Genomic DNA, 26,424 nt, shown 5'->3' with positions numbered 1-26,424 from the left:
TGTAAAGAGAGAAGAGAAGTTTCAAGCTGATAAAACTTTATACTTAGATTCTTCTCTTTAAAATACAAAAACCAATAAGAGTTTCAGTAATATGGTAGAAAATTTGTCTAGGAGCGCTTCTATATTATTTTACATAAGTAAAATTAAAAATTTAGTTCCAACTATCCCACAAACTGAAAAAGAAAGCATTTCTCATAAACTAAGTGAAATTATTGAGTCAATCAATTTTTGAAATTCAAGAATATCTAATATAATTTAATATATATTTATTTACTATCACAATCTATTTTTCATTAGTTAAAACATTAAATTATAAATTCTTTTTTTCTTAGCTAATTATTATTCATTAAATCGCTTTTTAAGTAATTGATTTGTTTTAAATTTTGTAAATTTACTTAATAATAGACAAAAAATATTAAATCAAAATTAATAATTTAAAATTATATAGTATGAGAATATGAACATATCACACTAAATTAATCAAAATATATAAATTATTAATTAATTATATTTATTACTATAAAGTTAAGTTAAAATTTAAATATAAAAAATCTAGTAAATATCAAGGGATTTTTTTTCAGCTGTAGCTTATTCAAATTTAGTTTTTGATTTTCAAGAATTATTTGTTTTTTAATAGTTTATTTAGTTAATAAATAAAGTGTTTAATAAATTAAATATTCCTATAAAGCAAAATGAATTTATTTAAATTTAAATTAATTTTAAATATAATAGCATTTGTTTAATTGTTAATGAAATAGACTAAAATATAATAAAAAATTAATTTAACTAACAATAATTTTATTTAATTTGAATATTTTTATTGTTTAATATGCTTTCAATTAAAGTAGAGTTATTTTTTTATTTTTTTAAAAATTATATTTATTTTGGTGATTTTGCATTTATTTTTCAGAAAATTGGCAGATCTCTATTGTTATCTTTTGATACCAATAAAGTCTATAAGTAACCATGAACAATTGAGTCTAATTCGTTTTTATGCATTTACCTTATTTCATCAGTCAATTCTCCAACAATCCTCATTTTTATATCTCCTATTTGACAATTATAATGGTTTAAATATAATTTTGTTAATTTTATTTATATTACTTGATCCTATAGATAGATTTAAAAGTATTTTTGCAGCTAATCTTTTGCCTTCAATATTGGAGTCATTTCTTAAATGGGCTAAGAAAATTTCTACTCCCTTATTGTGGACAATTTAAGCTCTAAGAGTGTCTTTAAGAGCTAAATTAGAAAGAGTTTATAGGGTGTGATTAACAAATTCATGTGTTTTATCTCTTGCGAGCGTTAGGTCAATCAACATTTTAATGTGACTTTCAAATGATATATCAAAATTAGAAACTCTTGATCTATTTGAATCAGAGAGAACTGTAAGTATTTTCATACCTAAATTCTGAAGATTTTCGTAAGGGCATTCTATAAGGCTAATTGCAGTAGATACGTCAACTGCATAACCTCCAACTTCAAGGTGTTTCCTCATCAAATTAAATAATATTGGCTAGAAGGCAGTTGGTTAAAAGTTAAATGCTTTTAACACTCTTTAAATAATTTTATTTTTTAATCCTTCTTCTGCTCTATAAGGATTCAGATGTTGGCAAATTGTATCTAAGATTTTAAGTTACTGCATAGATGGATCTGTTGGAAGAGTAATTTCAATTAGATTAAGAATCTTTGAATAGCTTTCTTTGTTATCCATAATGATGTGTATTATACTTTCAATAATAGGTTCTAAGTTCTAAACTGCAAAAATATGCATATCTCTTGATGCAGTTGGATCTAATAAACTAACATAGTCTTTCATCATGTTATCATTTACTGTTTGGAATGTATCTGCTCCATCTTTTGAATAAATATTTCCTACATATCCATCCTAATTTTCTTTAGGCGATTTTGGACGCATTATATTTTTAGTCGAATTTTTAAAGGGTTCGAATCTGGATTATTGCTATAATCTGTATTATTAAAAAATATTAATTTTTTTAGTATTAAAAATTAAAAATAATTTAGTGTAAAAAAAGAAATATCTATGATATAATAGAATATTCATTTATAAATTAAAGTAAAAAACTAATTAGTTGAATATCTTATAATTTAAGAGGAAGATGAGTCATAATATATATTTAAGATTTGAAATTTCAAATAAATATTTTTAAGTTTCATATAATGAAAATTTTCAATTGTTTTTAATTCTGAGCCTTTGGTAGGGCTTTTTAAATTTAACTTAAAGAAATTAATTAATACCTTTTAGCATCTTCTAATTAATCATCTATTTTAATTTAAGGATTAGATGGAAGTCTATACTCACCATAGGGATTATTTTAGAGATTCTTATTAGCTGTGTTTCCTCTTACTAAAATGAAAAATAAGGATGTTAAAATATAATTTTAGGCTATAAAAGTAAATATTTTACTGCTTTAAGGTCTTTTAATTACATTGTTTGTAGCATTATTTGGTGCAAAGTTAGGTTAATAGCTTTGATTTATTTAATTTTCTCTGCCAATAGGTAATCTACTCTATGAGTTTTTATAAAATTAATCTAAACTATCTTCTTATTATTATTTAATTCTGTTATTTTCTTCTTGCTATTATAATCTTAGACCAGTTTAGCGTTAGGCTGCATCTACATCTCTGTTAAGCTGTATGATTTATCCTCTTGAAACAGGTTTAGGATTGTAAGTGTTTTTGAAGTCACCTTTTGTTAAATGTGAAATGAGTTTAATCATTCTAGACCTTGTTTGAACTGATACTGAATCTAACTTAGATGCTAACATTAATGAGTTGATTGCTTATGGAGTTTTCATTTTTTGGCAAATTACAACTAAATAATTAAATGAATAATAAAAACATTATTTTTTGGAAACTAAAAATAAAAAATTGTCTCACTCGATTTGAATAAGATTTCCAATATGTCGACTACTTATTGCAGTAGGTAGGGATCGCCGAAAATGAGTTCGCATATCCAAAAATGAAGAAGATTAATTAACAAATTGAGAATAATAATATTTTCTTAAACCTCAAACATTTCTAATCTTTCAGTAAGGAATATTTTTCTTATAATAGCTGCAACATTATGCACAATCATTTTGTTTTAGGCACTAAATCCTAAAGGGAGAATAGCTCCTAAAACTTCTTCAAGATTTTCAATTCTGGTAAATGAAGCATCTAATTAAAATTAAAATTGATTAATAAAATTTTAAAGAGAAAGACTTTTTACAAATTATTTTAGTGAAGTTAAATAAATAAATCAATCAAATTTCAGCTTTTTTATATTATGAAACTTTTAAAATTTAGTTAATAAGCCAAATAATTAATTAAATGAATTAAATGGCTGCTTGTTTTAATTGCTCTTTTGTAAATAAGCAGAAAAATAAATTATATTTGATTTTAAAATATATTCACACCCGTTAGCTTGGAGCAGATATTTTGCTGCATAGATCTAAGCAGATACAGCAGTTCTTATATGTCACTTGTTAAATGCATATTGACCGCACCTATTTATAAATTAAAACTAATTCAGTAAATTTATAAAGTCTTTTTTTGGTTATTTTTTCATAAAATGCCAATTATTTTTTTTGCTTCAAAATTTGAGATTTTACCCATATCAGAACCTATTTTTTCAGGAAGCGCGTATAATTTATCTCCATTTTTAACTAATTCAAATACATAGCTACTATTTGATAATGAATATCCATATTAATCCTACAATTTCGCACAAATAAATGTTGGTTCATTTGGAAATAAGTCTGAAAATTCTTATTCAACAAGTCTCTTTAGCATAGAAACTTTTATGTTAGCTGTTGAATCGAAATAAAAAATGTATTTAAAAGTGCTTTATTGTTTTATATTTGTTACTTTTTGTCATTAAAATGAGTTTGCGATAATCCCCTTCGTCATCTACATCTTTTTTTAACGTTATGTATATTTTGATATTTTCTGATTATAAATTCATTTTTGCTCTCATCTCACCTAAAAGGTCTTGCTAATATAAATGCTAAGATGGTATCATTTAAGTTGGAGGGCTAATAAGCTGCTAAGCAGAAGCTGCTTGATGGATGGCGTTTTACTAACTTTCATAAGGATCGTTATAATAATCTAAATTATTTTTGGATTTTGGCCTCTAATTTGGTGATAAATAGTGCTGTGATTGAGGAATTAATGATTGCTAATTATACATTCTAATTTTTGTAAGATAGAGAAAACAAACTAGTTATTTAATTATTTTTTTATGACTTCTTTTTATGATAAAGAAACAAATTCTTTTCAAGTTATTTTTTAAATTGCTAACAAATATTTCTCATTGTTCATTTAACATTTTAAGTAAAATATTTCTAAAAAAAAAAATTATATTATTTTTAATGAAAGGACTTGATTTGAATTTTATATTTAAAATTTTATTTAGTAAAGAAGATTTAAAAAATAATGTTTATTAATCAATAAAGGCTAATTATATCTTATTTAAAATGCAAAAACTAAATCTAAGCTACATTTATAATGGTATTGCTGCCTATATATAATCTCTCAGAAAGAAAATAACTAATAACATAGTAAAGACGAAACTTTAAATCATAATAATATAAAATATTTATGTATTAAAAATACAATTTTATGAATATTTATTAAAAAGTAGTGAATTATTTACAAGCGATAAATAGAAGAAAGCAGATTGTCTGAAATAATAAATTAATGTAATTAAAAAATATAAAAGGAAAACTAGATTAAAAAATTTGAAAACTTTTGTAAATTTTGTAAAGCCTTGATGTTATTTTCTTTTGTTACTTCTATAATTTATTGTCTTTCCAATAAATTTAAAAATTCTAAAAATAAGAGAAAAGTTTTTAAATTTATTAAGAAAGAATACTCGAACTAAAATAGGTAAGAAAATTTAAATATATTATACTTTTTATAGTATTTACAGAATATCTAAAAAAATATTTTATTTATTTGTGGATGGATAATATAATTAAATAATTCAATTGCCAGATTTTGATAGAAAATTTGATGAAAATTGTAATGTTTCATAATCACTTTAAACAAAAGTGTAAGTTTTATATTTAATCAAAAAATTGATCAATTATTATTTTATTTTGCTTTTGACTTTGTGATATTTTTATAACCCTTAAATTAGTGTTTTAATTTACCTAATGAGCTGTGAAAATTTAAATTTATTGAAAAAGTGACGAATGCGCTTTGGGTGTTTGTGTAAGCCCTTAAAAAGCTTATGAAACATTAAATAATTTAATTAATACATTGACTACAAGTTTTACAATAAATATACATACATAATAAATATAAATTAATTAGTAAGAGCATAATTGATTATTTATTAATATTAAAACTGAATGAAAATATTTTATTTTGAGGAAGTGCATTTATTTGTTTTTTGTTAATTTTTGAGTAAATATTTGAATATTTTATTTGATTTAATTTGAGTTTGTAAAATATATGAAGAATAAATTGAATTAAAATAAGTTTTCTTTTTTTGTTTCAATTAATCAATTAATAGTCCCTGAATCGAATGAATTAATAGATGGTTATTTGCTATTATCTTCGTTATTTGGAAAGTTTTTTTTTTCTTCTTTCTTTTTGTATATTTTGTTCAGCTTTTTCATTTTCTTTAGAATTTTTGATTAATCTAAATAAAATTTCTCCACGAGCTGCTCTGATTAAATGCTGTATGCAAAGTCTTCTTCCCATTCAATAAGTGGATTCAAAATTTAGTTTTTTCTAATTGTTTCTAAAGATTTTAATTAATTTTCGTTTAAAATAATTCTTTAAATTGTCAAGATGTTATCTCCTGTAAAAGGAGAATATTAACCATTATCGATTGTAAATATCTCTGATTCTATTGAAGCAAATAAGTCAATATTATCATATGTCTTTATCTTCGCTTCAAAATATGATTTATTTTATTGAGAGAGTATCAAATCTAACACGGCTTTTATATATTTTGCTTAATCTAGAGGCTGAAAAAATTCAAGACCTCCTTTTCTAAGGCTAATATTGATGTACTATTCAGCAGTACCTCCCATAAGATCTAAAAATGATTTACTAATTGATGCATTTTTAAAGGCCGTTGTGTCTTGGGTGTAATTAAATCCAGAAGTAATTGCAATAAAAGGCAATCCACCCTCTTCTTCCTATTTAATTATATTACTTTTAAGTTATTCGAATTATTCTTATCGATCAGCTAATATTTATTCAAATTCTATCTATTTTCCCTAATATTCTTTCTTTAGATTGCTTATTTGACTCACCATAAAATTAGCAACTTATTAGTAAGCTAATATCGCATCAGCAAGTTCTTTAAATTCTTTTAAATTAAATCTAAGGAGTAGAGAAGAAATGTGCTCCATATTCTTGAGTGGACTTGCATATTGGGTCATAGACAAGCTTAATTTATCATTAAATATCTCAAATTAATCAACTTTCATAAATTTACTCCAGCAAGCATCTTTTTAGTAAGCTAAATCTCTCTTTAATCTTAGATCAAGCACACAACTTCCCCATAAAATAAATACTGGTTCATCGCTCACAACATAATCTTATAAAATTTATACTCCACATTCACGCTTTTTATAATGACTAACTAACGAACGCAATCTCTCTATTTCCTATTATTCTTTCTCATCATAATTTTCATTAGCTTAATTAGTATTCTATTTGCTAATCTTCTTTTATTTTTTTGATGGTACCTTAGATTTAGATTCATCTTTAGATATTTAATCAATTATTATCGACTAAGTACTGCAAGTGCTACTTATATTATCCTTAAATGAGCTTATCATACTCTGTCGCCTAATTTTATTTTTCGTTATTATGATATTTTATATTCTATATTCGTGTTATAATGATTTCAATTCTAGAAAATGTAAAACGTGGTTCGTGTTTTCTTTTACTTTTACTTTTGCTTGACTCTTTCTTATTTATCTCTGGTTTATAAAATTTTAATTAAATAAAGTTTATACAAAATTTCTTATTGAAATAATAACAATTATAAAGAGATGTTTTTATGAATTATTGCTTTCTAACTTATTTTTTGATTGATTATCCAAAGGATATTTTTGTTTTGTTTTCCGTTTAATTTAATACAGTTTACTTTGAGATTATTGATTTTTTGTTTGTTTTACTCTTGTTAAAATTTCATTTTATGATGGAGCAAAATAATGTATTTAATTGATAAAAAGTCTATTTAAAAATTAACTAATTCAACTAAAATTCTCTAGATACTATGAAATAAAAATATTAGATCTTTTTAATAGCTTTTTAAATTCACAATTCCACTGAATCACTTTTTAAAGTTGTTGATAAATTTACTGTTTAAAAATTAAATAAAGTCAAAAACTTAATCATTCATGTATTATTAATTGCTTTTCTCATTATAGGATTTTTTAACAAATAAATAAATTTATTACTTTTCTTACTATTCTGAAGAGAGGAATATTATCATTCAGTTTTTATCTATTAGAATCGTAAATTGTTAACAAAATTTTGATATATAAGTGACATTTAAATCTTTAATAATTAATCAATAATATATTCTGGCTTTAAATGTGCTTGAAAGATTTTACCAAATTAATTTAATAAATTCATGTGAATACTTAAAAAAAATACAAAATAAAACTGGTAAATTGATCATTTTTTTCTAAATAGTAATAAATATTATTCTACATTCATCAATCAAACTGAAAATTACATTTTTAAAATAATATATAATATCTTTGTTTAATTTAATGCGCTTGAAAGATTTTACAAAATCCATTTAATTATATTCAAGCAAATTCTAAATAATTAAACATTTTCTTTTCATTAATTAAAAATATAACTCTACATTTATCAACCATTCAGATATAGAAAATACCATTTTATTTTTAAATAGTTGAAATTCATAGAAAATTTTATTGATTAAATAAATATGCTCAATAGTTTCTTTGCCAAATCAGTTCATTAACACAAGCAAATATTAGAACTAAAAAATTATTTATAATGTTATATTGTAGAAACTAATAAATATGATTTTATATTTATCTTAAATCAGTAAAATTTGAATTTTATAAATACTAGAAATCCATTCATAAATCTTATCAATCTTGGATAAATATTGATTAAAATTCAAATAAATTATTTTAAAGCAAGCAATTAATAATCTATTTAATATTCTACCCCATTTCAGATTACATTCTTTCTTTACAAAGTTAAAACTTACAAAAAAATTATGTAAATTTGTGTTACCTATTAATTTTCTGATAAAATACCACTTTTTTTAATATTTGGGAAATTAAAAAAATAGAAAGTAAAAGAAAAATTCTTTTCTTGTTTTTTAATTGAATATCACAAACAATAATTGTTAAGATTATAATTATGTAATTTAATTAATTGGCAATACTAAACAAATTTACACTACTTGAAGTAATTATTTATTATTTACACAAATTTTAATTAATAATTTTTAATAGATAATATATAAATTTGAAATAGATGATTAATATTTGACTGAAAATTCTTATAACAATTCATCATCACTTATTTATTTTTCAATTTTCTGATTTCTAATTTTCATTTTAATAAGATATTAGGTGAGCTTTAAGCGAATCACTGCTGTTGCTACTGATAATTTGAGAAGAAACAATTTAGGTAATTTGGTTATATGATACTTAAGCAAATTAAATATTTTTATTATTTTTCTGTTCTTAGTTATGGTCCTAATTTATACCAGATTCTTTCTCAGATAATACACTGCTTGAATATTTTTAGAAAATACTAAATATATTTTTCTATGTTCGATTGTTCATCTTTAAGCTTATAGACTATGACATTTCAATATTTTCTTTGTTTTTGTTGTTTAGTTCATTTTAAGTAAATATATTTTGCAACTAAGGAGTTTAAGATATTTAATATTTTAATTTAGCTTATTCGCTTACACTCATATTTTTATATCTTATCATAAAATTCTTCAAAGATTCATCATATTTTGATCTGTTTTCTGTTTTTGAAAATTCTACAATTCCTTCAAAGAGCTTTCTCAGCTTTTTAATGTTGACAAATGTCCTAAAACTCACTGATCTGTTGAAAATGCATGCCATAATTTTTGAAAATAGTAACCGCCTTTCAAAAAAGCTGGTAAAGATATTAAATATAGTTTTAACTGAAAATGCGCAAATCAAAAAAGCAACAAAAACTCCAATCATATAAATTAAGTTATCTTGGTTATCATTATAGCTACCAATCTTTTTATTCTAATAATCAATATCTGTAAGCCTATAAGAATTCATATTTTCTTGCAAACTCATCATTAAGCTAGCAAAAAAAGTTATTGAAACTAAAACACTACTTTAAAATTCTTATTTATTCAAATGAGAAGTGTTAAACGGGCGTATGATTATTAAGCAGACTGTGTAAAGTTAGGTAATTACAATAGATATGATAGAAAAAATCCACATACTATTGCTTTGATATTGATTCGCTATTATGAGAAGGACGATATTCTTTGCCATTCGAATAAAATCCCAGTAGAAATATTCGTTTTTATATTCGTTATACAGGAAGCCATATTTATATCTTACTGCAATATTGTTTAAACGAGATCTTTATTTAAATAACCCATAGAATATTATAGAAGGTACCAAAAAGGTCCAAAGAACACAAGATGGAAAGTATAAAAATAGCTATCTTTAAACCAATTCTTAGTTATCATCACACTAGATAGTGAGATCTATTTTTAAATAAAGTTTTTAACCAATTTCTCTGCAGAATAAAGTGTTGACAAGAATTCTAAAGCAATTGATACTAAATATGTTAATCAAACCATAAATGATTACTGTATTTGTTATATATTTGATTTTGTTAATGTTGATTTTCTTATTAAATTTATTTATTAAAAACGATATTCCACTTATTACAATTACAAATATAAATGGAGCTAAAATGACAAATAGAATCTTAGTTTCAATGAGTTCCTTCTTACTGCTCATATACTCAGAAAGCCAACAATCCACTGAAAAAAATACGGTTTACAAAGGTTGCCCAACAATATTGCTTACAACTAAAATATCTCTAAAATCTTTGAATCTGATTAGTTGAGACATCTAGATTGTTTATAAAAAATTAAGAAAGATCTTTAAATAAGCTGTTGAAAGAGTCATTTTGTAGTAAGAGCTACCAATATAGCATATTTTCATCTTCGTCAAATAGTATCTGTAATATAAAAGAGATTTGATAAAATAAATAAAAATGTCCATATTTTTTAGATTTGAAATATCAAAAGCATGAAAATTAATTGTAATTCAATATCAGTTTAATCAATTTTAATTCTTTTTCATGAAAATAATATTTAGATAACGAATGATTAAAAATAGAAATAGGTGGAATTTTTTCATTTAAAATTGAGTAACTTTTATTTGATTGAATTTTTCAACCTCAACTTTTAAAATAATTAACTGTAATATAACTTTTCTCATCTAATAAAAAAAATTCATGAAAATTGTTGTAATATCTCTCTCCCTTAATATAAATAATTTACCTATAAATATTGTTTGTAACCTTTTTATAAGTACTAAAAAGTATAATGATAAGTAGTGATAACAAAGCCAAACACACTCCTAAAATAATTAGCTTGTTATTTTTTATATCTTTACATTTTGTGCAGCTAAAAAGCCCTGTTTTAGCATAAGTTTCATTCCAAAATTATCTGCTACTATCACATTCTTCACATAAAGGTCCAATATGCCTGAAATTAACAAAAAAAAATATTTATTTTTTTTTAATTTAATAAAAATTTTTTACCCCTCAGAGCAAAGAAAATTGTCAAATTAATCTCCCCCCTTACAATTTTCTTTTAAGTTTGAACACTCCACAAGCACTTCAGGTTTTGATTCACTTCTCCAAAATCCCTTTTCTAAATTCCAATAATTTCCATAGCTGCTATTAACACCATTTGGCTTTAATAAAAAAAATGATTCTAATTTAAAATTATTAAATAAAAGAAAGTAATTTACTTTATTTTTACAAGTTGTCATATCAGTAGGCTTTTCAAATGAATATGTGCTGTACGGGCATTAATAACAAATTTCAGCTTAGTAGTTCATTCGAAACTCTCCCTCCTTACAGTCTCTAAACTAAATATTGACTTGAACATTAAAATTATCATCAAAAATTTAATCTTGGTAATAAGGATATCTCATTTTTAATGAGAACTTTAATCTCCTTTTATCATTTCCCCTGTTTTTAAATAACATTTTTTTTAGGTTATTTCCAGCAAAAAATGTCAGAAAAGATAAAATAAAAAATAATTTAATTAAATAAAAAACAATTTAAAATAATTTATTAATTAACTGATCAATTTACTTGATGAAATATGATGAATAAGCAAAAAATTTAGATTATAAATCCACCTCTTGTAAAAGGGAAATGTAATGAGAGGCATCATTCTCATCTACTTTTTATATTTATAGAAAATCGGATATATCTCTGTTTTTTCTACTTTAATTTCTAATTTGAGACTGTTAAGATTTGCTTTAAGACTCCCAATTGTTTTCATCTATAATCTCATATGATCCATTTTTTACATCTTCATATCCTTTATGCTCCGGATTTGGATTTATCGATATTTTTGTATTTATGTCATCAATTTGAAGAGCGAATATGTGAAACTCAAATAAAACTTTGCTTCCACTCCGAAAATCTTTTATTTCTACACTCCAATCTGACATCGATCTTTAAAATGGTACATTCTTATGACTATTAAGCAAATCAGAGTTAGATTCTTGAATTTTTTACACAACTAATGATTAGAAATTTTAAATTGAATCATGACCTTCTATTTTACCAAAATTATTTATAAATGTGATATTAGATAGGTCTAAATTAATATCATCATTCTATATAAATAAACCTCCTCCAAAGTAAGACTTGCAATTTTCTATTTACATGGTTATTTTAGGTTTTAAAAAAGTTGAGCCTCCTAAATTAGGTAACCCTATTTTGCTTAAAAATGCAGCACCTGCATACTAAGAGCTAGAACAGTTGTAAATAGTGATACCAGAGAGACTCATATTGTAAATTTCACTAAAATAAAAAGCTCCGCCTGTTATTTCAGAGTAAAAATCTCTAACGTGAGTGTCATTTACTATTACTGTATGAGTTTCTTAAATAAAAGCAAATCCGCCATACTAAGCGTTATACTCTTTTTCATATTTATTATTTATTGCAGTTATATTCGAAAATCCTACACATCCAAAATAATGACTGGATTTTATGTAAAGTGATCCTCCTGCTTTCACTGAAACGTTGCTGTCGAAAATAGTGCTTTTTACATAAATAAGCTTAACATGTATGGCATTTATTGCTCCTCCATTTCCTAGTCTTGCCACGTTATCTTGAAATAAGCTATCTTATACTTTAAAATATCCTATAAATTCGCTATGTATGGCGCCTCCTTCAGTAGATTAATTATTGATAAATTTAGTCTAGCGTATAATTATGTTATTGGAAACTTTAATATGGACTATACCTCCTCCTTGGTAAGAAACTGAATTGTTTATTAATTTTGAATCTTTAATTACTATAATATCACCTTTCATTATCTTAATAATAGCATTAGGAGAGTGGCAATTTTCAACTGTAATATTTACAAGCTAAATATTCTTGTAATTCATAAAATTAAAAATTCCTCCAGCATCATTGTCGTTCATTCTTGCTTTCTGTATATCTTTAAAAACTGCATTATTCAACTTTAAATCAATTAAAGATTCCTGACCGTTCTCATAATTCGAAGACAAAATATTAATAAATCCATGATTTATCTAGCTTTTTCTTAAATAAATCATTTCTTCTATATACTCTTTGTCATAGTTTATTTTAATATTGTCAAAATAAATCTAGTCGAACTCAATATTGTTTTTCTAGGACTATCCTTTCATTGCATTTTGAGAATCGTAAAAAGCAAATGGATTTATGTTCATCATCAAAAAACTATGTGCTATTTAGCAATCCGTTATCCTAAACTTATTTATCCTCAAGTATGAAATACCGAAAAACCTGAAGACTGATGGGAAATCATTGACTAAAATAATATAAAAACAGTCAGATAAAATTAAAAAGTTTAACTTAAACTGTAAATTGTTCAAGATATATAAATAGCATGAATAAATTAAAAAATTACTCTCTATTTTACTTGTGTAATACTCCATGCTCATAATAAGAAACACATTTTCTAATTTCAAGTTTTCTATTTTTACATTTTTTATATCTATAAAGCAAAAGAATCCCTCTAAAGAAATGTCTTGTCTCCCGTTCATAAATACGTCTACTAACTCTACCCCTGTGCCTGACTACAAGTAAAATATTCTCATATATTCGTTTTACTTAATATTCTAAAAAGTGATGTTTTCTATTTTGATTATTTCGAACTTCTTCGCTTATAAAAATAGTTAATCTGTGGAGATATATCTCATTTGCACTGAACTAAGACCAAAATATTTGACATTTTAATCTATTTCAAATATTATAACATTATTCAGAGTAACATTGTAAAAATCCACATTTTCCAATTAAACTTTGTTGACATTTTTAAAATAAAATAGCTGCTGATTTACTCTCCTGCTACTTGGTGAGTTAATACTCCCCTAAAACACTTAATTTGTAGCCTTAATTCCATTAATTTTAAGAAAAAACATATTGTTGAAGATAATTTTGAAAGATGAGCACTAAATCATATCTAAATCAATATCATTAACAATCACTGTATCAGTAAGCCCAGTAGCGTTAATGACTCCTTACTCTGTTATGTTATAACTAAAATCCTTTAAGAATTCAAGTTAACTATAATTGCATTTTTCAGGTGATAATTGTTTCCCATTATCACCTTTTTTATTATTATTATTATTATTATTATCATTTGTGGTTGGAGTATTAAAAATGTCATTATCGTAGTTATTATCAATGCCTTATTTGTTTAGTTTAGATTAGATGTATTGTTCAATTTCATCTAATTGGTCTAACTATCCATTTATGGACTTTAAAATAAATATTAAAATAAATAGAATTGAGTTAGTAAAAACCTTCTTCATTAAAATGCCAATTATTATTAAATAGATATTAAAAATACAGTTTTTATGTTTATTGATTTTACCTCAAATTATCTTGCTTTTTTGTAATAAATTTCTTGTTTATCTTCAATTTATAAAATGTTCGTTTATGAGTCAGTACTAGCTATTGATAGTACTTTTTGTAGTTGTTTGTTTATCTCTACTTACACATTTTCTCGAAGACTTTGATTACATATATGCATTGGTACTAAATGAATCTATATATATATTTAAGCTAAAAAATATGATTGATAACATTATACTTCCATATTTATGTAACAAAAAAAATTATGTAAAATATTAATCTAACTTATCTTTACCTTATAAAAAAAATAAATACTCATATCTAAATTATGTAAATGCTTTATATTTTTTGTATTTGCTTACAATTTATATTAATTAAAATATTGTGTTATTTCAATTAAATATTAAAAGAGAAATATATAAATAGGATATTGTAAAATTTCATCAGTGATATAATTAAATAATTTTTTTAAAATAGCTAAAATATTTTGAGATACAGAGAGCATAAAACTCTCTATCAAATAAATATGGGTATATCAATTTTTAAAAATGTTAAGGTGTATATTATTAAGTAACATAAGAAAAAAATGTAGTTCTTTTTTTCAAAAATATGAAAAATACAAAATAGTAATATATTTTATCATAATAATAGAAAAAATAAAAAAATCAAATTTTAATTTAAAAAAATTGTTTATTAAAATAAATTTGATTTGTTGTGTGTATTTATTTAATTAAGGTATCTATTTAAAAACAGATTTCAACTTATTTACTAACAGTTAAAATAGTCTATTGTTTGCTATATTTTTAAGTTCACTATTACTAACAAGTTGATGTGGATGGATAATTATCTTTTATAAAATTTAATAAATTTATGATACATGATATACTACTAATTAAATTTAATTGGTAGAATCAATATTACTTATTTTACTTTAAAAGTGTTATTTTTTTAAATTTACTTTATTTTATTAAAGTAGATGAAAAACATTTTTTAAATGAATTTTTTTTATATTAATTTATTTAAAGATAAATATATTATTAATACAACATAAATATGATTTATGGATTTTAATCATAGAAGAGTTTTTTCAGAAAGCAAACATAAATAATATAAATAATGTATCAAGCATATTAAAATGAGATTAAAGAACTTCTTTTAAAAATACTATTAAATTATATTTACTGTTTTATATTTAAAACTATTTATTAGGTTATTGCAAAATTTACAAATTCAAATTCATTCGTGTTAAAATATTTTAGTATTTTAATTATTCAATGACAACAAAAAATTTGAATTTCCTTATTCTTTATGAAAAATATTTATTGATAATAAAATTTAAATTAAAATAGAATTAATTAAAGTTTACTTAGATATTTTTTTCATTATTTTTTTGTTTTAACTAAAACTTTATCCTTAAAATATTATCTAAAATTAATTGTAATTTGTTAAATAAATAGAAATATTTAGATTAACCAATTTATTTTAAAAAAATAAAAAAATAATTTTTAGTCATATTTAAAAAATAAATTTTGATATTTAAGTTAAATTTATAATGCTAGTAGATGTTTTACAATCTAATTATTATATAAATGGTAGCTAAAAACAAAAAGAAACGATAAAAAATATGATATTATTAATATCTTAATAGAGAATCTTTAAATGAGGACTTTCTGATCTTCGGAGAATAAAGGCAATCTAGTAGTAATTATTGTATGTATTATCATAAAGATCTTATCTCACGAGTAGAAATCAATAAAAAGATAATTAATGTAATCTTCTTTCATAAATGAATAGGAAGATTTAAGAATAGCAAAATAGTATAAATGCACTTATTTGAAAAACAGATATTTTGATATTTAAAAATAAATAATTTGTTTGTTTTTTTTGTATGTTATAAGTCAGTCATTCAGTTTGTCATTCATTAATATATGAATAGATTTTTAATTTTTAATTAATTATATAGTAATTTATGTATCTAGTTTATATAGATTAGCAAGCAATATATCTCAGAACAATAAAAAAAATAAAAAATATTGCTTTTTATATAAAACAAATCATTTCAAATAAGAAATTTAGAGAAAAACTAAAGCAAACCTATTCATAAAGAATATCAAAAAAATAAAAGTTTTTTAGTAATTAAATCAGATGTCAGTAAGTTAAGGTGCAGGATTGAAGGCATTTTATCTTTCTAAGATTGAAGAGCTCTCTTTGAAAGTTAATGAAAAGTCATAGAATATAAAACGTTTGGAGGCTTAAAGAAACGAATATAATAATCAAGGTATATCATTAAGCGTTGATTTATTTAGTAGATTATAGATAAGAGCAAAAATTTTCATAAAATAATCAAAAAGCTGGCTAATTACAGCAGTAAAAAAAGGCACAAGCACAAAATGCATAAAGCTTTTCTTAATTTGATTAATAAAATAATCTTGCCAATTTTTCATCAAATAATTACAAATCTATTTTTAAAATGTTTAAAAGACAACAATATTTAATAAATAATTAACTTGAGATGAAAACAAAAATGCTTGATTTGTTTTGTAGTGATTGAATTTACCTTTACTACACTCAATAAATTGTTTGATTAATTTAAAATATCACAGCTTTTAAAATTATTTCTAAAAATTTTGTTTAACTTATAATAAATAAATAGTTCGTATGCTCAAAGAAGAATTTTACTCTTTATAATCACCTCACTCTTATGTTGGTGAAGTTGTTAAGCCAATGGGAAAGAGCAAAGTTTTAGTTAAGGTAGAATATACAATTAAATACAATATTTTATTTTAGACAAAATAAAATATATATTAAATTTTTACTTTTGGTTTATGCAATATAAAAATAATAAATTCTTAAATGATTAGATATCTCCTGATGGCAAATATGTAGTTAATATAGATAAAAGCATTAAAATTGAAGATTGTTTACCAAATACTCGTGTTGCTTTAAAAGGTGACTCTTATGTTCTTCACAAGCTTCTTCCCACTAAGGTTGATCCTTTGGTTTCTCTCATGAAAGTCGAAAAGGTACCCGATTCTACTTATGATATGATCGGTGGTCTTGATCAATAAGTTAAGGAAGTAAAGGAAGTTATTGAATTGCCAATTAAGCATCCTGAAATTTTTGAGTCTCTTGGTATTGCTTAACCTAAGGGTGTTCTCCTTTACGGACCTCCTGGTACTGGTAAAACCCTTCTCGCCAGAGCTATTGCACATCATACAGTAAATAATTATATTAGAAAATAAACAGTTGGAACCCTCCTATATTTATCACCAATATTTTATTTAAAAATTTAAATAAATTAGAAGAAAAACGAACTAAAAAATAAATATTAATGTAAAAAAGCTCTAGGTTTTTCTGAAATAAAATATTTTTAAAATAAATTTTAGAATTTTTGTTAAATTTATTAGGGATTTAATTAAATTTTATAATTATGAGTTTATAAAAAGTATTTAGTAATAAAAATAGAAAAAGAGCTAAAGAAAATTTTAAGAATTTAACTTGAAAATATAGTTTTACGAAATCAATTGAGATTTAAACAGTCAAAAAAAATAATAAATAATTTTTATTTCCAGAAAAAATTAATTGTCTTATTATTTTAACTTAGCTAATTTATTTTTATTGAATAGGATTGTACTTTTATTAGAGTTTCTGGTAGTGAATTGGTTTAGAAATATATTGGTGAAGGAGCAAGAATGGTCAGAGAATTATTCGTCATGGCTAGATAACATGCTCCTTGTTTGATTTTTATTGATGAAGTCGATTCTATCGGTGGTGCAAGAATTGATAGTGATAGAGGTGGTGACTCAGAAGTACAAAGAACTATGCTTGAACTTCTTAACTAAGTAAATAAATTAATAAAAAATATAATTAAAAATGGTATTTTTAATTTTTTAAAATTTTTAAATAGCTTGACGGTTTTGAATCTACAAATAACATTAAAATTATCATGGCTACTAATCGTATTGATATATTAGATCCTGCTCTTCTTAGACCAGGTCGTATCGATAGAAAGGTAGAGTTCCCTAATCCTAGTGTTGAGGTAATTGATAAAACATGATATTTTTTATTTAATTATTAAGCATACTATTTATATTTAAAAAATAATTATAAATTTATAGGCTAGATTAGAAATCTTATCAATCCACTCAAAGAAAATGAATCTCATGAGAGGTATTAATTTAAAGGCTATAGCTGAAAAGATGGGAGGAGCTTCTGGTGCAGAATCAAAGGTGAATAATAATTATTTTATATTTTATTAATTAATATTTTTTTAAATATTTATTATTAGGCTGTATGTACTGAAGCTGGTATGTTTGCATTAAGAGAAAGAAGAATTCATGTTACTCAAGAAGATTTCGAAATGGCTGTTTCAAAGGTTATGAAAAAGGACTTAGAAAAAAATATGGCTCTTCGTAAATTATGGACATGATCAATTATTAATAAAATATTTTATCTAATAATTTTTTGAATGCAAAATTAACTAGCTAATAATTTAATAATGAAAATAAAGCAACTTGGAATAATTAATTTAGATTATTTATATAAATCTATCAAAGCATATTAGTTTTACAATCTTTGTTTATATCTTGTAAACAACACTCTTCTTTTTATAGTCCAATTAATTACCAAAATAAGTATTTATCCCTTTATAACAAATATAATAACCTAATAATATGTCTATTATCAATCAGTTAATCAATTAATCAATCAATTTTAATTTTAAGCTATTAAATTAAACAATAGTAGCTAATTTAATAAGCATTTAATTGGTAAAAAGAAACAAATAAGTAAATAATTATATTATTAATTAGTTTCTATTAATTATTAATAATCAGTCAATATTCTAAAAAATAATTGAAACAAATGTTTAATCATTTTTGTTAATTAATTTTTTGACTAAGATTTGATTAAAGGTCTTTCTTTTATTAATTATTTTTTAAAAAATTTGATTATTCAAAAATTTTTGAGTAAAATATATTTACTTTTCTCCAACTTTTTCATATTTTGTTTCTTTTAAAATTCAAAAGTTTTATTTAACTATTTTGTCAACTAAAATTTTTTTTGGTAATTAAAAATATGTTTAGAAGCAAAACAATATCATTATGATAAAATAAATATTTATTTTTAAGCTGATAAGTAATTATTTCTGTTTGCAATAATAATTTTATAACTAAAAAAATATATAAATGATTCATTGTTTTTAATTGATTTTTTTATAATTAAATGCATCTATTTTTTAGATTAGTAGAATGTATGATTTAATATCTTTAATACATTCATTCCTACATAAAAATTTATACAAATTTGATTTGATAATTAAAAATACTAATAAATAAATTAAAAATAGATAGACTTAATCAATAACAAAAAATGTCAAATGTAAACATCTTTATTCATAAAATAGATTGATAATGGTAGCAAATTAATTAATTAATTTTATTTTTTTATGATAGAATTAAGAGTTTAAGCCTCTTAGAGAGCAAGCAAAAGAGAAAAATGAAAAATATGAAAAGATCAGAGAAAGATATGAATAAAGAGGGCCAAATAATAATAACAGCAATTAGAAGAAAGAAGACTAGAAGATGTAGAATAATTTGTACATGCTAAGTAACTTATAATAAATAATTAACTATTATTTAAATTTATTTATAATTTTTTATTAGAGGATAGCTTCAAAGGTGAGCTTTATAACGAAGAAGATTTCGATCATTTCAACTATTTTAATTCTTTAAGAGAGAAATAACAAGCAATAGAAAGACAAGATTTAAATGATCTCGAAGCGTTTAAGATAAATATTTATTCATTCATTCATCTTTTATTTATTTTAATTTTATTTATTTGAGGTCTTATTTATCTTTATAAAAATTATATACTTTTTGGAAAACACAATTCCCGTGCCAAAACCATCGTGACCATTGAAGACAAAGAAAAAGTTGAAGTAAGTCTTGTGAAATAGTCAGATTAAGCAGTATCCTTAAAGCTAAATAATAAAGTATTTTTTTAGTATTCCAAATACTTAAAATATAAATTATTCTTTTTAATAAAAGGTGTAAGTCAGAGCTAAAAAGATTTCTGAGTCAAACAATAGCAAGGAAGATAATAACTTAAATATAAAAAGGGAAAGGAGTGATTCATAAAATGCAATAACAAAATAAGATTCTTCATCTTCCTAAAAAAAGATAAAACCTAATGATTCCTAGTAAGATGAATCTAAGCCATCAGCTGTAGAGCCAAATATTAGCAAAAATGATAGCAAAGAAGCACCTAAAAAAGAAGTAAAAAATCTAGCAGCAGTTTTGGGATACTCTTCATCATCTGATTCTGAATGAAAAATAATTTTATAAAGAAATAAAATTGAAAATATTGTCCTTCATATCTAGAATAAATAATGAACCCAATAAATAATTTAAATCAAAATTAATAAATAGAAAAAAGTCTTCTAAATTTTATTCTAAAATAATGTGTTTGTAAAATAAATATTATTATTTGATTTGATTAATATAAAATAATAAAATACTATCTTAAATATATAAAAAATATATTACAAGTTACCAAAATTTTTTATAGTGAGTGATTGATATAAAGGGTTTATAGTTATTTAATATACATCTAATTAATTGCTCTGCCTGAGCCTTCTATTTTGTTTAAATTTATTAGAGATCTTCTTGAAAAAAATATCAATTTGTAAATCACATTTCTTCCATTTGATTGTTGTTGAAGAATTTTTCATCAAATTTAACATACTTTTTCTATTCATTAGTTTTAGCATACCCATAGTAAATCTAATTCTAAAAGCTAAATGAATCTTCAGATTTTTCATCCTAATTATCAGCTTCTGAGTTTTCGTTTTCAAGAGGTTTTTTACCAGCTTTTCTTTATAATTTTTAATAATACTCATCATCATGATCAGCATCTTCTTCATCATCACCATTGTAATATTCTAAGTCATCTTCATCATCAGCATTGACTACTTCACCATTATATGTCATATTATACTCATAAAATTCTATTAAAATAAGAGGATAGAACTCTTTTATATCTTTTCTGCTGACTCTACTATCGACAGGCTATTGTTTATTAGGTCTAATTTTCCAAATAATATCACAAGCAAAATATCCATCATCCTTCGTCCCTACTCTTTTGTCTATGACCATATTTTTTATAGATTTTGGTTCATCTATACCAAGTATACCATAAAAAGGAAGCTTATCATATAAAATTTTGCATTTTTTTGGAATTTTTCTTTTTGTTTTAACTATTCTTCTTGATTCAGAGACTTCTTGCTCACTATTCTCATCTGAGCTACTATTTGAATCATTAATATTCTATCCTTTTTAATTTTTTCTATTTCCTCCTCTCTTCGGTTTTTTTTTATTGTTATAAATTCTACCCTTTCTTCTACCATTACTTTTTCCTCTTTAATTTGTATTTTCATCTTAATTATCTTCTGAAGAGCTTCTACTGCATGAATCTGAACTGCTTCCGCTTCTACTTTAACTATTATCGCTATTGCTTGAATTATTTTAGCTATTATCTGAATTTTTATCACTTTAAGAATCGCTCAAATCTTCATCACTGCTAAGAAATCTATCTTAGCTTTTGCTAAATCTTTTCTATTAATATTTTCTTTTAGCCCCAACCAATTAATCACTCTCTTTATATAAATCAAATATAAATAAATGTAAAAGAAATTTAAATCTTCAAAATAATTACTTTCATATTCAGAAATTTTATCGGCATGGTCAAGCATCAAAGCCTTTCTTCTAATCCATACATCTTCTCCGCCATTTTTTAGAGAAACCAAATAAAAAACTTTACTATTTACATATTTTTTGTCTATTATCCTATCCATATTCTTGATTTTTTGTAATTCCTTTCTATTTTACTACTCTTCCCAATCTTCAAAAAGCCAATTGCAATGAGATATGTTTTTATAAAATTCCTGGTTTATAATAACACATTTTTTATTGAGCTCTAATTATGGAAATAAATTTATGTATTTACCCATGTTGCTTGTGAAGCCCTAAAACCTTTCCATTTAACCAAATAGGAAGTACCACTTTAATTAACTTTTTTATCTAATATCTTTTCAGGTTCATAAAGATCTTCCTGCTTTTCATTATTTGTTGATTGTCTTCTCTTTTTCATGTTTGAAATTAGTACTTTTTTACTTATATCTATTTATCTATCTACTTATCTTTTTTATAAATAATTAAATTTTAAAAATTTTATGGCTCAAAAATTAAAATTTGATTTATCAATAAACTAATTAACTAATAATAAATAGTAAATTCGCATTAAAAGATTTGCTAGAGAATTTATAATACTTTATTTGTTAGCACAATTTAATTATTCTAATTTATTAATTTTTAGCTTAGCTAAGTGGAAAATTAACCAAATACCAACCTACATATATACATAGCCTAATCAGAACTTTAAACTAAAAATAACTTTATAGCAATAAACTCGTTTTACAATGAAAAACTGAGATAGATGGATTTTTTTTTTAAATTTATTTATTTGCTTATAAAAAATGAAATAGAAATATTTATTTTTTAAATCTAATTCAATATCAATGATAATTTTTAAAATATTTTTATAAATTTATATAAATTAAATAAATATCTTATTCTAAAAATACAATCAATATTTTAAAATAAATATAAAAATGAATAAAACAAATTTTTTTAAAATTTTTTATGAGTAAAATGATTATCATAAATTTATTAAATAAAAATAAAGAGTAAAACTTTAAAAAGTTAAATTTAAAGTATTAAAAATTAAATAAATTAGTATAAAATCAAGCATAATAAAAAGATTAAATATTTAAAAATTAATACAAAATTAAAAAAATCAAAACTATTTTATATGTTAAAAAGAAAGCAAAAGTCGTTATTAATTTTTATAAAAATTAAATCAATAAATAATATAGAAATAAAATTAATTTAAATTTAGATTATATAATAAATTAATTTTGATTTAACTCTAATTTTAGTAAAATATTTCATTCTTACTAAATTTTGAAGCTGTTTCATTTCAATATCCAATTCTTTTATGAACTTTAATAGTTACAATGAACATAACAATTTAAAGGCTGTAGTAGACAATAAAATAAACCGGAGTATAAAAAACCATATAAGGCAATTATAATATCATGCCTAATATTTCGTAAAAAGGAACCAAAAATTATCCAATACAACCAATTAAATTACAAATAGCTCTACTACACTCACTGCGGTCTGTTTCATAATAGGAATTTATTTCTTATTTTTTATAGTCATAAACAGTTACTTTATAAACAATTTCAGGTGGAGTCCAATGAAATAATTTATTAAATATTTTGAAAGTTATGAATGGAACTATCATAAAAATCCCAAATGGCCTCATGTTATAACCCTCTTTCTTTTTAATAAGTAATAGCACTATGCATATATATGTAGCAAAAAACCAAATCACACTATTCCAATAGAAAAACATAGGATAGATCATAATACTCTTTTCACTATATTTCCAACTAGAGCAGTTAACTTGACTGAAAATAAAAGCTTTTGAGTTATTTAAATAACAAAATGTCAATTTATACAACAAAATTTTTATCATTTTTAATAATTATATTTTTAATATTTAAAGATTCTACGATAAAAAACTTTTGTGTGTTGAAAATAATTATTAAAATTTATTTATTTTGATTATAAAGTAAGAGTAGGTATTAATTACAAAACTATAAATTGAAAATATTTTATTTTAAGTCAAGAGTAAATAAAATAATAGAAAATCTAAAAATAAATACCTGTAAATGGAGATAATGTTACAGATGAGATGTAATCTATAATAAAATTATAACAATCTCTTTGTCTAATATCATTTCTGAATTGGTAAGTTATCTTTCCTAGAATTGTACATTAATGTATTTCAATTAATTAAAAAGTGATATAATAAGCTTTCCACATCAAAATCATAGCAAGAATTGCATTGTAAAAACCTTCCTTATTATTTTCCATTATTTCTCCATAGTATCTATTATCTAGAGAATCACAATCATGTATGTAAAGCTCATTTTTTGCTAAATAATATTCATAATTAATATTTGTATTATTTAAAGAATTATTAGGAGGATTAGAGCTAGGAACTTCAAAAAGCTGAAATTAGTTACTGAATTTTCCTACTGAATTAAAGATTAATAAGGCAACAAAATATAAGGCAACAATTAATTTCAAAATATAAAATAATCTGAGTAAACAGCTTATTTAATACGAATCTTTATCACTATATAAATCTTATGTTTGCATCTCTATTTGGTTTTCGTTTATGTATTATGTTTGCTCTTAATTTATAGACTACTCTGAGGTATTATTGATGCTTGGAGAAGCATAATTATTGATTTATTGTTGCTACATTATGGGAGGTTAGCATTAATTCGTATTTTAGTATACTACATATTAATATTGCGGAGTCACTACGTATTATACCTAATTTTAGCTATATATCTGCTAGTCTTGTTATACATATTGCTAAGGCACGTATTAGTTATTCTAATATTAATTATCATAGTTTTGCTAATTATTATAGTACATTTTTATCTACTTTATTTATTTGAAATAAATAGATTTAGTTAGATTTTAAAAAGATTAACTTAAAAATAAATTTTTTATATAATAAAATATTAAATTACTTAAAGCTAAGATTGAGAACTTGTTTTGATTGATAGTTTGTTAACTATATTAATTTATGTATATATTAATGATTATATTTATTTTATCAAATATTTTGATATTTTATTAAGTTTTTGATAAAGACACTTAGCAATTATTAATAATTTATCTATAATCAATTTTAAATTTATTGAATTAGATGCTATTTTATAAAGAAAGACGATTATTTAAAATTTGTGGTGATAAAGTAAAATTTGGTTAATATCTAATAATAAAGAGTATCTAATTTACCATTCTTATAGTAAGAATTTTACAAACAAAAGTAATAATAAATGATTCACAGAATACCATAGAAAACCCTTTACATTTTTTATATTTTAAATCAATCAAAATGTAAATATCACTGTAAAATATTTTAATAAATTTTCTAAAAAAATTATAAGAGCCATAAATCTTGAATTAAACATTTTTTAAGCCAAGAAATATTTTTGAATTCAAACTTTTTTACAGTTCAATAAGCTAGTTTGTGGAGGAATTTATTGATTGAATAATAACCTTTTAATATAAAAAATACAAATTTGGATTACTTACTAAGTTAATAATCAATTATTTTTGATTTGAAAGATAGATAAATTTGATTGTTTATAATTAATATAGACAAAAAATAAAAATTCTCCTTAAAATTAAAAGGTAAGGTCTTTTGTGGGAACTCCTTAACTTAAATTTAATGATTATAAACATCAAAAAAAAACTATAAATTTCTTTTATATAAATTATAAACCATTTCTCTTCTCTCCCTCAAAAATTGGAGATTATTTATAAACAAAAATTAACAATATAGTTAGTTACACATTAGTCAATCAGTATATATATTCATAAAATTTATTTGTTTGGAAAAAAATCCTTCCGTTTTTTTAATGAATTAGTTTTAAGCATATTTTTAAAAAATAATAATTAAGCTAATAAATTGCCTCAAATATTTTTAAAAAAATGTAATAGTTATTAGATCAAAAGAGAATGTATTTTTAATTAAATATTTGATAAATTTCCTTTTGGTGTTTGCTTTAAAACTCTTAAAAATACTCACTCAATATCTGATTTCTAAACAAATTATTTTTAGTTTTTTTCTAAATAAGTACAATAATACAAATCAGATAATGTCAATATTAAGTAATTTCAAATAAATTAAGTTATAACAATCAAAAAATTCATAAAACGCTACAGTAGCTTAAATAAACAGGTTCTAGTGAAGCAATATGATTAAAATGGAACAACTGAATCTTAGTGTTTGAAATGATTAAATAAAGATTGCTTGGAAAGATGATGCATTCATTTAGAAGATTTTATAGATTAAAAAGACAAAGAAATAATAGAAAATTAATTGGACACTACTAAATGACTAAAAAATGACTTATTAGATTTAACTTTTTTGTTATAAAAAGTAACAAAATAATGTTCTTTCAAATTTAATTTAATAAATAGAATAAATAAAAAATAATTAATTTAAAGATTTGCTGAGTAAAAAAGACCTTTATTAAAAAATATGAACATTAAATTGGCAATTATTTATGTAAAAATGGAATGAAATTTCATAAATTAAGTAATTTAAATATATTTTTCCATGTGAGAGATAGATCTTGTATATTAT

General features: G+C 22.5%; 8 protein-coding genes across 8 annotated transcripts; 3 read left to right on the top strand and 5 right to left on the bottom strand. All coding sequences in view use genetic code 6, as the record gives it.

The window, feature by feature from the left end:
- Positions 1-1,012: 1,012 nt before the first annotated feature.
- TTHERM_00551120 (Cdc14 phosphatase-binding protein amine-terminal protein) lies at positions 1,013-4,192 on the bottom strand (the record flags this gene model as incomplete). The annotated part of the gene is made up of 7 exons (XM_001009199.3): positions 1,013-1,970; positions 2,260-2,368; positions 2,429-2,836; positions 2,902-3,180; positions 3,420-3,509; positions 3,615-3,812; positions 3,871-4,192. 7 exons carry the CDS (start codon positions 4,190-4,192, stop codon positions 1,013-1,015), a joined length of 2,364 nt encoding a protein of 787 aa, XP_001009199.2.
- A 1,318-nt stretch (positions 4,193-5,510) lies between these two features.
- On the bottom strand, positions 5,511-6,803 carry TTHERM_00551110 (hypothetical protein; the record flags this gene model as incomplete). The annotated part of the gene is made up of 1 exon (XM_001009198.1): positions 5,511-6,803. The coding sequence occupies one exon, from the start codon at positions 6,801-6,803 to the stop codon at positions 5,511-5,513; it is 1,293 nt and encodes a 430-aa protein (XP_001009198.1).
- A 1,746-nt stretch (positions 6,804-8,549) lies between these two features.
- TTHERM_00551100 (transmembrane protein, putative) lies at positions 8,550-14,081 on the bottom strand (the record flags this gene model as incomplete). Its single annotated transcript, XM_001009197.2, has 6 exons — positions 8,550-10,209; positions 10,535-10,741; positions 10,798-10,952; positions 11,010-11,232; positions 11,359-13,075; positions 13,175-14,081. 6 exons carry the CDS (start codon positions 14,079-14,081, stop codon positions 8,550-8,552), a joined length of 4,869 nt encoding a protein of 1,622 aa, XP_001009197.2.
- A 2,188-nt stretch (positions 14,082-16,269) lies between these two features.
- Positions 16,270-18,553, top strand: TTHERM_00551090 (26S proteasome ATPase regulatory subunit 6; the record flags this gene model as incomplete). The annotated part of the gene is made up of 7 exons (XM_001009196.3): positions 16,270-16,402; positions 16,778-16,875; positions 16,986-17,342; positions 17,751-17,966; positions 18,032-18,163; positions 18,243-18,353; positions 18,413-18,553. 7 exons carry the CDS (start codon positions 16,270-16,272, stop codon positions 18,551-18,553), a joined length of 1,188 nt encoding a protein of 395 aa, XP_001009196.2.
- A 941-nt stretch (positions 18,554-19,494) lies between these two features.
- Positions 19,495-20,453, top strand: TTHERM_00551080 (hypothetical protein; the record flags this gene model as incomplete). The annotated part of the gene is made up of 4 exons (XM_001009195.2): positions 19,495-19,503; positions 19,578-19,731; positions 19,968-20,116; positions 20,172-20,453. 4 exons carry the CDS (start codon positions 19,495-19,497, stop codon positions 20,451-20,453), a joined length of 594 nt encoding a protein of 197 aa, XP_001009195.2.
- A 360-nt stretch (positions 20,454-20,813) lies between these two features.
- Positions 20,814-22,272, bottom strand: TTHERM_00551070 (heterochromatin protein; the record flags this gene model as incomplete). The annotated part of the gene is made up of 3 exons (XM_001009194.3): positions 20,814-21,778; positions 21,838-22,066; positions 22,129-22,272. 3 exons carry the CDS (start codon positions 22,270-22,272, stop codon positions 20,814-20,816), a joined length of 1,338 nt encoding a protein of 445 aa, XP_001009194.3.
- Positions 22,273-23,943: 1,671 nt separating this feature from the next.
- On the top strand, positions 23,944-24,293 carry TTHERM_000551069 (transmembrane protein, putative; the record flags this gene model as incomplete). Its single annotated transcript, XM_012795934.1, has 3 exons — positions 23,944-23,999; positions 24,053-24,166; positions 24,227-24,293. The coding sequence occupies 3 exons, from the start codon at positions 23,944-23,946 to the stop codon at positions 24,291-24,293; spliced, it is 237 nt and encodes a 78-aa protein (XP_012651388.1).
- TTHERM_000551068 (hypothetical protein) lies at positions 24,100-25,517 on the bottom strand (the record flags this gene model as incomplete). The annotated part of the gene is made up of 2 exons (XM_012795933.1): positions 24,100-24,707; positions 24,797-25,517. The coding sequence occupies 2 exons, from the start codon at positions 25,515-25,517 to the stop codon at positions 24,670-24,672; spliced, it is 759 nt and encodes a 252-aa protein (XP_012651387.1). The 3' UTR covers positions 24,100-24,669.
- Positions 25,518-26,424: the final 907 nt, after the last annotated feature.

Source organism: Tetrahymena thermophila, assembly GCF_000189635.1.
Source record: "Tetrahymena thermophila SB210 genomic scaffold scf_8254786, whole genome shotgun sequence".
Lineage (NCBI taxonomy): Eukaryota > Ciliophora > Oligohymenophorea > Hymenostomatida > Tetrahymenidae > Tetrahymena > Tetrahymena thermophila.
Note: the sequence above shows the minus strand (reverse complement) of the source record. Positions and strands in the feature narration are given on the sequence as shown.